General features: G+C 40.9%; 2 protein-coding genes across 3 annotated transcripts; both read right to left on the bottom strand.

Moving 5' to 3' along the window:
- Window positions 1–377: 377 nt before the first annotated feature.
- Window positions 378–5,708, bottom strand: calr (calreticulin). The gene is made up of 9 exons (XM_054602385.1): window positions 5,449–5,708; window positions 4,769–4,870; window positions 3,843–4,046; window positions 3,376–3,470; window positions 2,977–3,186; window positions 2,725–2,838; window positions 2,150–2,293; window positions 1,868–1,960; window positions 378–1,736 (listed from the first exon to the last, which is right to left on the bottom strand). Exons 1-9 carry the CDS (start codon window positions 5,540–5,542, stop codon window positions 1,509–1,511), a joined length of 1,284 nt encoding a protein of 427 aa, XP_054458360.1. The 5' UTR covers window positions 5,543–5,708; the 3' UTR covers window positions 378–1,508.
- Window positions 5,709–6,209: 501 nt separating this feature from the next.
- Window positions 6,210–11,198, bottom strand: tor3a (torsin family 3, member A). 2 transcript variants are annotated; one of them, XM_054603037.1, is made up of 6 exons: window positions 10,945–11,198; window positions 10,658–10,780; window positions 9,414–9,679; window positions 8,558–8,733; window positions 7,816–7,940; window positions 6,210–7,491 (listed from the first exon to the last, which is right to left on the bottom strand). In XM_054603037.1, exons 1-6 carry the CDS (start codon window positions 11,108–11,110, stop codon window positions 7,226–7,228), a joined length of 1,122 nt encoding a protein of 373 aa, XP_054459012.1. In that variant the 5' UTR covers window positions 11,111–11,198; the 3' UTR covers window positions 6,210–7,225. The 2 variants fall into 2 exon arrangements, with proteins under 2 accessions (XP_054459012.1, XP_054459013.1); XM_054603038.1 differs by having other exon boundaries at window positions 6,210–7,473.
- Between the last annotated feature and the right edge of the window lie 244 nt (window positions 11,199–11,442).

Genomic DNA, 11,442 nt, shown 5'->3' with positions numbered 1-11,442 from the left:
TTTAACACCTTTCCATACTATTGGGTAGTTTAATCTATTCATAATGTCAGATAATGTGCTGTGTTACATAAAATCTGATTCTGCAAAGTAACAAGTAACTAAAGCAGTCAGATAAATGTAAAAAGTCCAATTCCCTCTGAAATGTTGTGGAGTAACAATATAAAGTAGCAAAAAATGAAAATACACAAGTACCTACAAAAGTATCTGCCAATTCTTTTTATGTACTTGGTTACTCTCCACCACCGTTATAAAGCTACTATCAATCAGTTTAAGGAACAGTAAACATATGTAAATGTCGTACAGGCCTGTTCTTTCTATGTAAAGTTATGTGTTCAAAATAAAGCCACTACGATAACAAAATTGAGGAAGACGTCTGCTTATTTTCCACTGGTTGATTTTATTGGACAGAACACCTGTCTTTGTTTTTTTTAAACACAGCAACATGGAAATCTTCCCACTTCAATTACTACCATTAGTACAAAATGTGTCTTTTACAAAAGGATCATCTCTCAGACTGTTTGGGACAGTGCGTTGGGGGACAGCAGTGCAGAGGTATCAGCATCAAAATATGAGGAAAACTGGTTGTGTACACCTACTATGAGTAAACCTAAAGTGAACATGTACCAACTGAACGTAAGCTTACCTGCTACTGGAGTGCTCTCAATGTACATCTGAGTTTGAGCACACTTTATTTAGACACACAAGACTACAGAATATGCATTGAAGTGAAAAAAAGTGTTAACTATACAGTACAAAACTATGCAAGGGATTTTACCTTAAAGCACCCTGTATTCCCATCCTATGGACGACGGCTTTTTTCAACAGGTTGTCAGATATGTTGTGTCAGTCCTGATGCACCATGCCATTAACCCTTGTTCAAATCAAGACATTTAAATAAAAGCAGGTAAAATAACCTTTGTACAGATGTCTAACCCTTTCGAATTGTTTGAGATTGACAAAGCTTTTTAAAGGGGGCCATGAGACATGAGTGACATGTTTGATTGCAAAAGATTAAAAAAAACAAAAAAACATGTGACACAGATTAATAAAACTAACACATGAGGTAAACAGAACATGTTCATGGTATCACCAACATACCAAATATAGCTTTTCATGTCACCACAACATTATACTTCATAAAAACCCAGATTTTTTTAAGAACCCAAATTATACATATTTTCCTATGGGCGAAACAATTTAGCTGATTGATTTGATTTCCTGGCTTGACATTCGTGACGTCGTCCTTCTTTCTATTACTATTCCTTGTTTAATAATAATAATAATAACAATAGTAGTAGTAGTAGTAGTAGTAGCACATAGAAACGGGAAATAGAACAATAATTGCCCTTTTTTTCACCTACTCCCTTGCTTTGTAAACAAACAAATGGAAAACCCCATCCCACCCAACCCCACCCCAGGGTGTCAGTCATGAGGGTCTATCATCTTTTCAGTCTCCAGCCTGGTTCCAATGGCTCATTGACACAGACAGTTAAGTTCCTGCATGGAGTTTATAACTCGTCCTTGAGTTTAGAGTCTGTTCCTTCATCGTCCTCTTCTTCCTCCTCCTGCTCTTCCCCTTCCTCCTCTTCCTCTTCTTCATCTCCTTCCTCCTCCTCCTCCTCCTCCTCATCCTTCTCCTCTTCCTCCTTTGCCTCCTCTCCCCTCTGCTTGTCATCTTCCTCACGTTTCTTTCTCTCCTCCTCCTCTTGACTTTCCTTCATCTTTTTCTCTGCGTCCTGGAGAGGATTCACGTGACGACAACAGATTAAAAAGTGATCATTTCTTCAAATAGGGATATTACACCACACAATACCCAAATGCATAAGCAGGATACAAGCATGGCTTAAGATAAACGTTTTGGGCTCACCTTAGTTGTACCCCATGTGTCGTTGCCGACTTCCTCGGCCAGGTTTGGGTCGTTGGTGATCAGGAAGTTATCGAAGATGGTACCAGACTTGACCTAAATCAAAAAGAAGTCCACATTTCACTGTCAGGTGCTTCATGCAAACAAAGACACAAATTTCACCTTTCACAAATATTGCGTCTTGTGTGATTATAAAACAGCAGTAAGCCATATTGTGATTTCAATAACATTTTGATTAATTGTGCAGCTGTCTAGATAAGACATTCAGCTGCAGTATGTTCTTACCTGCCACAAGTCGAGTCCAATCACGCCGATGCTGTCGTATTTATAGATCTCAGAATCGGCAGTGTACTCCGGGTTGTCAATCTCAGGGTGGGTCCACTTGCCCTTGTAGGCCGGATTGATGATCTCTCTGGGCTTCCACTCACCCTATAAACACGAACACAGAGTGGTTTATGTCAGAGGAATCACAAAAGCAAAATACATCTGCATTAAGATTGGATTGATTGATTGGAATGAATAATAAATAAATAATAAAATCAAAATCAAGCTTTATAGGTGTTGAAACAGGCTGTAGCCAAAATCACATCTTTATTTACTTATACTTCACTTGCAGATTGGGTAAGTGTAATTTTCATATCTATTGAACACTGAAAAATTGCAGGGTAGTGTACTTGCTCTGGAAAATATTTTTTTTGTTACACTGCGCGAATCTTTTAAGAAACTTTATACTGAGATATTATATGGTGTAAATATAGAGTATTAGGTTATTAGCCGTCAAAGAGTTATTTTGGACACAGCAGTAGTGTACCTATTGACTGAACAATATATATTAAGCGTTAACATTTTTTTGGTGTTACCTTGTATTCAGGGTTTGCAACCATAGGCGGCTCCCACTCTCCGTCCATCTCTTCATCCCAGTCATCAGGCTTCTTAGCATCGGGATCTGGGATGTTCTCTGGTTTGTCCCAGTCCTACCAAAGACATACAGGTGAAGACATAAAAAAATCTTTAAAACAACATATGGTTTCATACAAATGAAGCAAATGCTGCAAAAATCAAATATCTATCAGTGGGAGAAAAAATGTCCCCAAAAGAATTATGAGGAATACCTCTGGTTTGTTATCGTCAGGGTCGGGGATATTCTCCCGGTCATCCCAGTCCTCTGGCTTTTTGGCTTCAGGGTCCTTCATTTTCTTGGGAGGCAGGAAGTCCCAGTCATCCTCCAGATTGCCGGACTCAACCTTCTTATTGTCAATCTTTACCTCGTAAGTGTTGTCAGGGTTGACAATCAGTGTGTACAAGTGGGTGTACTCATCATCCTGTAAGGTGTAAAACAATTGTTATTCTGTTTGTTATATATTCATGACTGATTTACATGTAAAACTTTAGAATGTGATACAAAATGCTAATGAATGGAACAAACTTTTGGCGCAATGTCTTAATGCAACAGCAAATTAAATTTTTCCCAAGTAAATGTATAAACAAAGAACCATTTATTGATACCTCACCTTGCATCTGATGTCCTTGTTGATCAGATGGTTCTTGCCTTGGTAGTTGAAGATAACATGTACCTTCTTTGTGCCGGGGCCACAAATGTCGGGACCTGAACAAGCAGTCAAAGAAATAAGTAAAAATGTGGAATCAAATCCTTCAGAGTAAACCTAGCCAACCCTTAGGGGTTAGGGGAAAAGGAATATCTTAAAGCCATCTTAAATGAAAAATAACATTCAGTACAATTTGCAAGACAAAAACTCTAGGCAGTGGGGTGTTTATTTGAAGCCTATGTATCTGTTTGTACAACAAAACTAAGAGCTGTCAAAGTTTTTTTTGTGAAACATAATGAGAAGAAAAATGCCACCAGCGAAGATCTTCCAAAATTGTCAAGGTGACTTATGGATGACTTGTACTGTTCACTGAAAGAATAAACAAAAGAGCCCGAGTCCTTTGGTCCACTGTTGAAACTATCCACACTCACCGAACATGATGTTGTAGACGGAGTCTCCGTGCATGTCCTCCTGGTTGAGGCCAGAGGGGAACAGTTTAATGTAGCCTCCACCACAGTCAATGCTCTGCTCATGTTTCACAGTGAACTGGATGACTAGAGGCTCGTCCTGGTTGCTGAAGTCATCAAAACGGTACGATGACGCGTAGAAGCGGGCGTCCTGGCTCGTCTGCAGACCTGTGGCGACAAAAAAGAAAATCTTATTGCATTAAGGGAAGATCCAGCATTAAGTTTAAATCACCAACGTGGATTTGATCATATTATTCTGATCATCTTGAATGACTGAATTTCAACAAGTCAACAGCAGAGAGACAGCCTGCTGTGATGATGTCATGTCGAGAGGCAAGTCCTGGAACAGCTCCACAAAGAGCGAATAATGGAACAACTCTGAGACACTCTGACAGCACCCAGTGTGATTTCAGCGGGATGCAAGGCCATTTTCGGATTCACTGCTAGAAGCCCTACATTCAGAGTAATCTCATTTTGGTAGAATATCCAAAACAATAATTACATACTGTGTGAGCACACAGACTCACTCACTAGTTCAGTGTCATATGGTCTAGTACATCTAGTCACTCACTTCCAGCTCTAATCTCCAGGTCAGGGAGATAGAGTTGCATTGTAGATTTAGATTTTAATTAATATTAATCAAAATTAATATTTCCACTATCAATTGTCAGTAACAACTAAGGAATAAATGGTCCTTTAAAAACCACAATAAAACTTAATTGAATCCCGCCATATCCTTGTCAGTCTTAATCAAATATCTCACTAAACCTCAACACGGTACGCAGACAAACAGGATACACACCCTCAGTCTATAAAACACACCCAGAACAATGTGGGCGTTAACCATCTTGCACAGATCCACAGTGGGTGCAATCAAGGTCTCCACTCACCTTTGTCTTTCTCTGCATCTCCGTAGAACTTCCCTGCTGTCAGGACCAGCTTGCCGTAGTCTGTCTTGTGCTTGGATTCCATCCAGCGACTATTCCAGACATCTGCACAAACAATGGTAGGTTCAGCTGCACAGCAGTCACTGTTAACACACTCACACGTTCCTGAGCTAACACTGATGATGCATCAGTGCAGGTGCACTAGGAATGTGCTTTGCTGCAGGGACATGCTTAAGTGACTGCCTTCACTATCTACACCTATTGTTTTGCTGTGAGGCTGGTGATGAGAGAAAAAGTCAGATAGGTAAAGAAGGGTAACAGTGAGTGACCATGGGAGAGATGTGCAGGAGGGGGATGGGGGAGGCAGACAGGGTTTGATGATGGCTGTGGGGGGGTAAAATGGAGAGGAGGAAGAGGAAGGGAGGGGAGACAGGTCAAAAGATGAATGGTGTCAATGTAAATTGGACTAAATGCATCTCAAACCGAACAGAAGCAGACACACATAAATGGTCATATATAAAAAAAATCAAAAAAAAAATCCTTCCAACGTCCTAACATATAGAATAACCATCACACATGCACTGATTTAAAATGGTTTATATTTATAACTAGGTTCAACAAATCTCAGCTAAACAAATGCATGATGTTGCATTAGATACAGTCAAACACAAAAAGGACCTCACCCCCATCTTCAAATTGCTCTCGCATATACACAGTGGACTCGGCCAGTGCATATGCGGCCGACACGGCCATCAAAAGCAGCGACAGAGCTGTCATTGTGACGAGCTGAAGCACCCGGCGAGTACAAATAAAACGACTATGATTACAAATGAATATATATAATCTGTCTATGCGATAGAGCGGGCGTTGTTCGTCGGTCCAGTCTCTATTACAGTATGGTTACAGTGAAAACCGCTGAGACGATGCCGCTGCTCTCCTCTTGGCTCGGAACAGATGTCTGAATCTGATTGGACGAAGGCTTTGAACCTCAATAAGGAAGCATTACTCATTTTGGCCAATCAGAAGGGAGGAAATCTGGATGGATAATTGCTGTAGCCAATGGGAGCAGACCACGCGTTTGCTTGATACACACCCAAGGAAGGAGTGATGCGCCGTAAGTGAATCATATATTTGTATGGATTCACGGGTTAAAGCAATGTTAAATCAGTTATACAAGATTTTAAATGCATTGGAAGTCAGAGAAAATGTTATAAATCGACACATACTGCCTTGAAAAAAATAAATGTGCATTCTCATATGTTGAAAACCTTTCAGATCTTGATTTGTGTGTTTTTTATTTTTACCACCTTGCATATATGTTCTTGCACTATTTAAAGAAATAGGTAGATGGTAGGCAATTTGGACACATATATCATTCAGGTTGGTTAAGTTTATTCGACAAATGCATCCCTTAAATAATTGCAATGATGAAACTTCTGTTGGTTTACTGCAGATGTTTATTTTCACAAAACCATATCTGACATTTCTTTTCATGTTCTTCTTGTGCAGTGACCCTGAGCTTTGGCACCAAAAGCACTAAAGCAGACAACCTGTGTGAGAGTATGTGAAAGTGAATGCATGAGTGGAAGTGTTAAAGCAAGTCAGTTAATAAAATATATTTGTTAACTATGCCCAAAATTAACAGTAGTATATTATGTAATGATAAAAAAAAGACATGTGAAACACTAGTAACCGACACTGAAAAGTATATTAAAAGCACTGTTGATAAACATATTTACATAAAGAAAAAAACCCTCAAACTTTCAATAGATTCATTGCTTTTGTGTACTTCCACATTTTCAGTAACAATTTCCAGTAACATTTGCATCACAGTACCATGTAAGTTAGCTGTTACACATCAACACCGTTCACACTACAGTGCCATTTAATATTTACTTATACCTTACATTTCCCAACAAATGTATATTCAAACAACTCAAAATGTTTAACTATGGCACAACTGAAGTTAATAAATAATCAGTGCTAATTTTAGCACAATATCTGACAGGCATAAACCAACACATGAAGTATGAACTTAAACTTAAAATACAGTGCAACTAAGACTTTGGCCAAGGTGAACGGACATAAATAGTGAGACTAAAAGTGGATCAGGACCTCTCCATGAGATACATTGCAAAACCATTACTACTCGTCTTGATACTGTGAGGATTCAAACCGGGCAGGTGAAGAAGAGCAGCCACATTGCACACGATGAACGTCTGGCATTACTCATGTCTGCAGGATGAGTCGAGCTGCTTTCCCCCTTTTATGCTGGATCAGTCCTGCTGTCTGGCCTTCTCTGAGGGACCTGGACAGACACGTGTTGTATCTGTGGGGGGGGAGAGTACGTAGAGCAGAGCAGAGAGGACACATCTCCTCTGTGGCTCTGTACGCAGATGGGCTGGTAAATCAATCTCACCCCTCCTCCAGGTCTCTCTGTCTGTCTGTCTGTCTCCCCTTCTAAGGGAGAAAGAAGTTGATCCGCTGGGGGATTGACTTGCATCCCTGAGCTGAGAACAGTCTCTCCTCTTTGGGAACATACAGCATCGCCTTGGCCACCTCATCCAGCGTAGCTTCATCTGCCTCCAGCCCTCGTGCTGTGTAGGCGTCCCGTGCACAGAGCTTGACATGGCGGTACTCCAGAGGCAGGAACGGCACGAAGAAGTCGATCAAGTGGCCGGACATCAGCTCACTCTGAGCGAACCCACCTGGGAAAGAGCTCCGTGCTTAGAAATATCCAAACACAATTAAAGCTCCATCAATCAATGTTTTGTATTAATGTGAGAGGGCTGCTTATCACTGATCCCCGACAAGTATCAATCACTCCAGTCTGCAGCTATATACTTGTTTTTAAACTGATTATCCTGTGTCAGTTGAGTAACTTAAACTATCACCCACCAACACGTCACATAGAAAAAGGTTTGCAGCTAACACGGTAACACAAAAATGCTTCACTTCCTGCCCAGGGTGAAATGGCAGAGAGCTGAAGTTAAAAGTCAAACCACTGCTGAGGAGAGCTGAATGTCTGGAACCCAGCTGAGAGAGCTTACCATGGGACTCCATAGTTTCAGCTCGTAGCCGATGCTCCAGGTCTTCCATACCGATGTCCTCTCGATTTTGACCGGAGTGCCAGAAGTCCAGCGCTACATCATTGATCGTAGCTCCACCAATATTACTGTAGAGACAACAGGCAAGTAGAAAAAACATGATGGAAAAACTATGAGTTTATTGACGTTTATGGAGGATTTGATTTTTCTGGTTTTGTTCGCTGCATCAGTGCAGTGATCACAGTATCACAGATAAGGGTTGGCAAATAATGAAACTTTTTGTTTGCATACCCTCTTAAAATACAACTTCATACTTAAAGGGTCAGTGATTCGGATTTGGGGGGATTTATTAGCAGAAATGTAATATAATATTAATAACTATGTTTTCATTTATGTATAAACTTTACCTAAGCTTAGAGAATGAGATCTGAAAAATAATTCTACATGATTATTTAACATGTGATATTGCATATGTTACCATAGTGTTTTAGTGATCCAAGGCCTCTCCTACATTGTGAACTAAAAAATGCATTTCTATATTAGACTGAACAGATTATCCGTCGGCAGAAATCGGACATGAGTAATTGAAAACATGAAAAATCCATAAAGGGGGCTAATGGCGACAAGAGAAGGAACATCCTTCATCGCAGGTGAGCTGCCAGAACACCAGGGACGGAGGTGCAATACATCCTGAGTTTTTTGACCGAGCTTCAACAGACAGGATGTGCCCGATATATAAACCAACCTGAGGAAGAGGAAGATGGCTCTGCGGTAGCTGACTCCATCTACGTTGTCATAGTGATCCATGTAGGGTTTGATGGCATCGATGAGGCCCGGGTGAAGCTTCTCGGCCTCGTCGAAGATGAAGAGAGTCTGAGGGCAGCGCAACACCATGTCCCGGATCGCCTCTCTCAACTGGCCCTGAAACCAGAGAGGAAAGCCGAACCACAATGACTGTTAAGGTTTTGAATCGAATACAACGTCCAGTTTAAGTGAAAGTAAAAAAAAATAATAATCTAACTTTAAGGGAAATTTGAGATTCAGACTTATGTATTTACGATCATATATACTTATATGTGAGTTATTCAAGGGGCTGAATACAAAATTCAGAGCATATCTATTGCCTGGCAGTGAAAGACACATTTTCCACTGCTTTAGTCATGAGGTACAAAAGGTAATTTAAATGTTTTATGATTTTTTTTTCTATCATTAACCACCTAATTCTTCTTTATAAGGGAGAACTTGTCGGGTCACATAGCAGAAATGTCCACACGGGCAGATTCTGCAGACTAGTTCAGGGTTTAAAGGTTATCCTGCGTACTATACCCTGTGTACAGACATTATTTTGAAATCTAATGAAGTGATTGTGTAAAAATGTGTGTAGAAGGGACCTAGTTGGCTCCTGCGACCTGCTTGGACAAACACCAGGTTCCAAATCGCCAACCTTGTCAGTACTACAAATGTTTGATTTGAAGCATCAGTCCAGACTGTGATCGTTGTCATTGATACACTGAATTACAACACGCAGACTAAACCTCTGACTAAGCAAGCAGGGGTCCCAAGAACACTGCCAGCATGCCAAACTCTGTGCCAAGTGTCACCTTGTACGTGTCCACCAGCCGGGCATGTGGGAAGTGGAACGGTGCGATGAACAGTCGGACACACTCGCTCTTCACCCCGTCACGATACAGGTTATCGGCGATGATCCGGGCCACAAAGTTCTTGCCGGTGCCAGACCAGCCGTGGAAGGAGAGAGTCAGGGGCTTGTTGGACTCTGGGTTGTTGATGAAACCCTGGATGGCTTTCAGAACCACAGACTGAACCAGGTGCTGCCCGTGGAGCTTTGTCTGAAGGTCCCTTGCCAGACCTGCATGTTTGCACAGGAGAGTGTAAAAATGGCTGTACCTGATAGAGAATTAACCCTAGTGGTGTTACAGTGCTATTAAATTTAAGGTGGGGGGGGTTCTACAAAGCGCAGCAGTGATTTCATGTATCTCAGTCCTCATCTGCATGAACATCTCTTAGCATGCTTCTGCAGTTAAGCCAAGATATTCACTGGTATTACCACTAATGTTTCAACTGAAGTATTTGTCAGACAATATTTTGTGAGAATTCTCAATGTGTTTTATTTATTGTCAAAGGGCAATGATGGCATGAAACTAAATTATTTAACTATGCAGTAGAACAGCTTCTAAACTTGCTGACCTCTTATGGGTGAAACAGGACCACTAAAGAGCAAGGTATTCTGAATCCTTTCTGCAAAAAGTAGCTTTTACTCACTTTCCTAAATGTCTACAAAAAAAGGCATTTAAATGCCACAATAAAAACATTTTGTTTGTTCTCAGGATGGAAAAGGCTCTCAAACAGAATTAAACCTATTTATTGTCAGAGAGCCTTATCTGTATATCAAAATCAGTCCCACCATTTCAACCTTATAGCTACTGTATGGACATGGCTCATATTTACCTAAAAATATATTTTAATGTAAATGTTTATTGCCATTGAAAGAGGAAAATTTGCTGCCGTTTATATTGTATAAAGTTAATATGAAGTTGCAGAATCAAAAGTAATAATATTAAAGCAACTTGTATTACTGATATCATTGTTAGATAAACTTTCAGAAGCTGTATATGTAACATTGAAAACGACAAGCTGTATATCTATAGCTATAATAAAACAGATTAAGATTAAAGGCACCATGTCCAATGATCTTTATGCAATCTGCAACAGTACACATTGAGCTACTAACCCTGTTGTAAAAACACTGAAATAAAGACAAATCTATACATAGAGTACATGTGATTTACACTAATGTTTACACATGCACCCAGCTGGAGAGAGATACCTGTGATGTTGTTGGTCATCCTGCAGTCTCCGGATTCACAGCACTGGCCCAGACTACAGTACCACTGATGCATCAGGCTCGTGTAGTCCTGAGAAATAGCTGCCCAGACGTCCCTGGAAGGAACTGCACACACCATCTCAGTCATATATCAGAAATAATGAGTCAGGATAATCAATTGCTTGCATCAAGTGGAATGTGGCGCGCCTTCCGGATATATCTCCATTTGTGGTAAATGTGGCAAAGCATTAGATAAACAGCTTGTGATGATAAAATAATTGTCCCTTTACCTTGCTGTGTAGCATCGTCCTGGTTGGGCTGACACTCCCCCTCCCATATATTGCAATAAATGTAATTAAAATAGTAAGTAGAAACATTGGAAATGCTGTCGAGCTTAAAGAAGTCGGCCTCTGCGGACAGAGCGCAGAGCGCCGGCAGCAACCAGCGCAACAACATCGGGGATGAGGAAGGTCCGGGCCGGCCGAGAGCAGACTGAACACCGCTCTGCCGTCCTCTCCGCTTTATCCAAACACTGCCTTTCACCGTCGGCCTGCACGGACAACATCTACCCCTCTCCCCGTATGGGAGGTGTATGAACAGCGCATGCGTGCACCGAAGCTCCGCCCCATCCAAGGGAAGCACTAGTCTGCCTCAGGAGCATTAATACAATTTACACTTATAACAAGTTCATAATTTAAGCTCCTGTCTTAATGCATGGAGTATAATATGACAACCTAGTATATGTTATGGTCCCAGAAATATTAATTGGCAAAGGAGGCCAACTACAT

Source organism: Anoplopoma fimbria, chromosome 8, assembly GCF_027596085.1.
Source record: "Anoplopoma fimbria isolate UVic2021 breed Golden Eagle Sablefish chromosome 8, Afim_UVic_2022, whole genome shotgun sequence".
NCBI classification, from domain to species: Eukaryota; Metazoa; Chordata; class Actinopteri; order Perciformes; family Anoplopomatidae; genus Anoplopoma; species Anoplopoma fimbria.
Note: the sequence above shows the minus strand (reverse complement) of the source record. Positions and strands in the feature narration are given on the sequence as shown.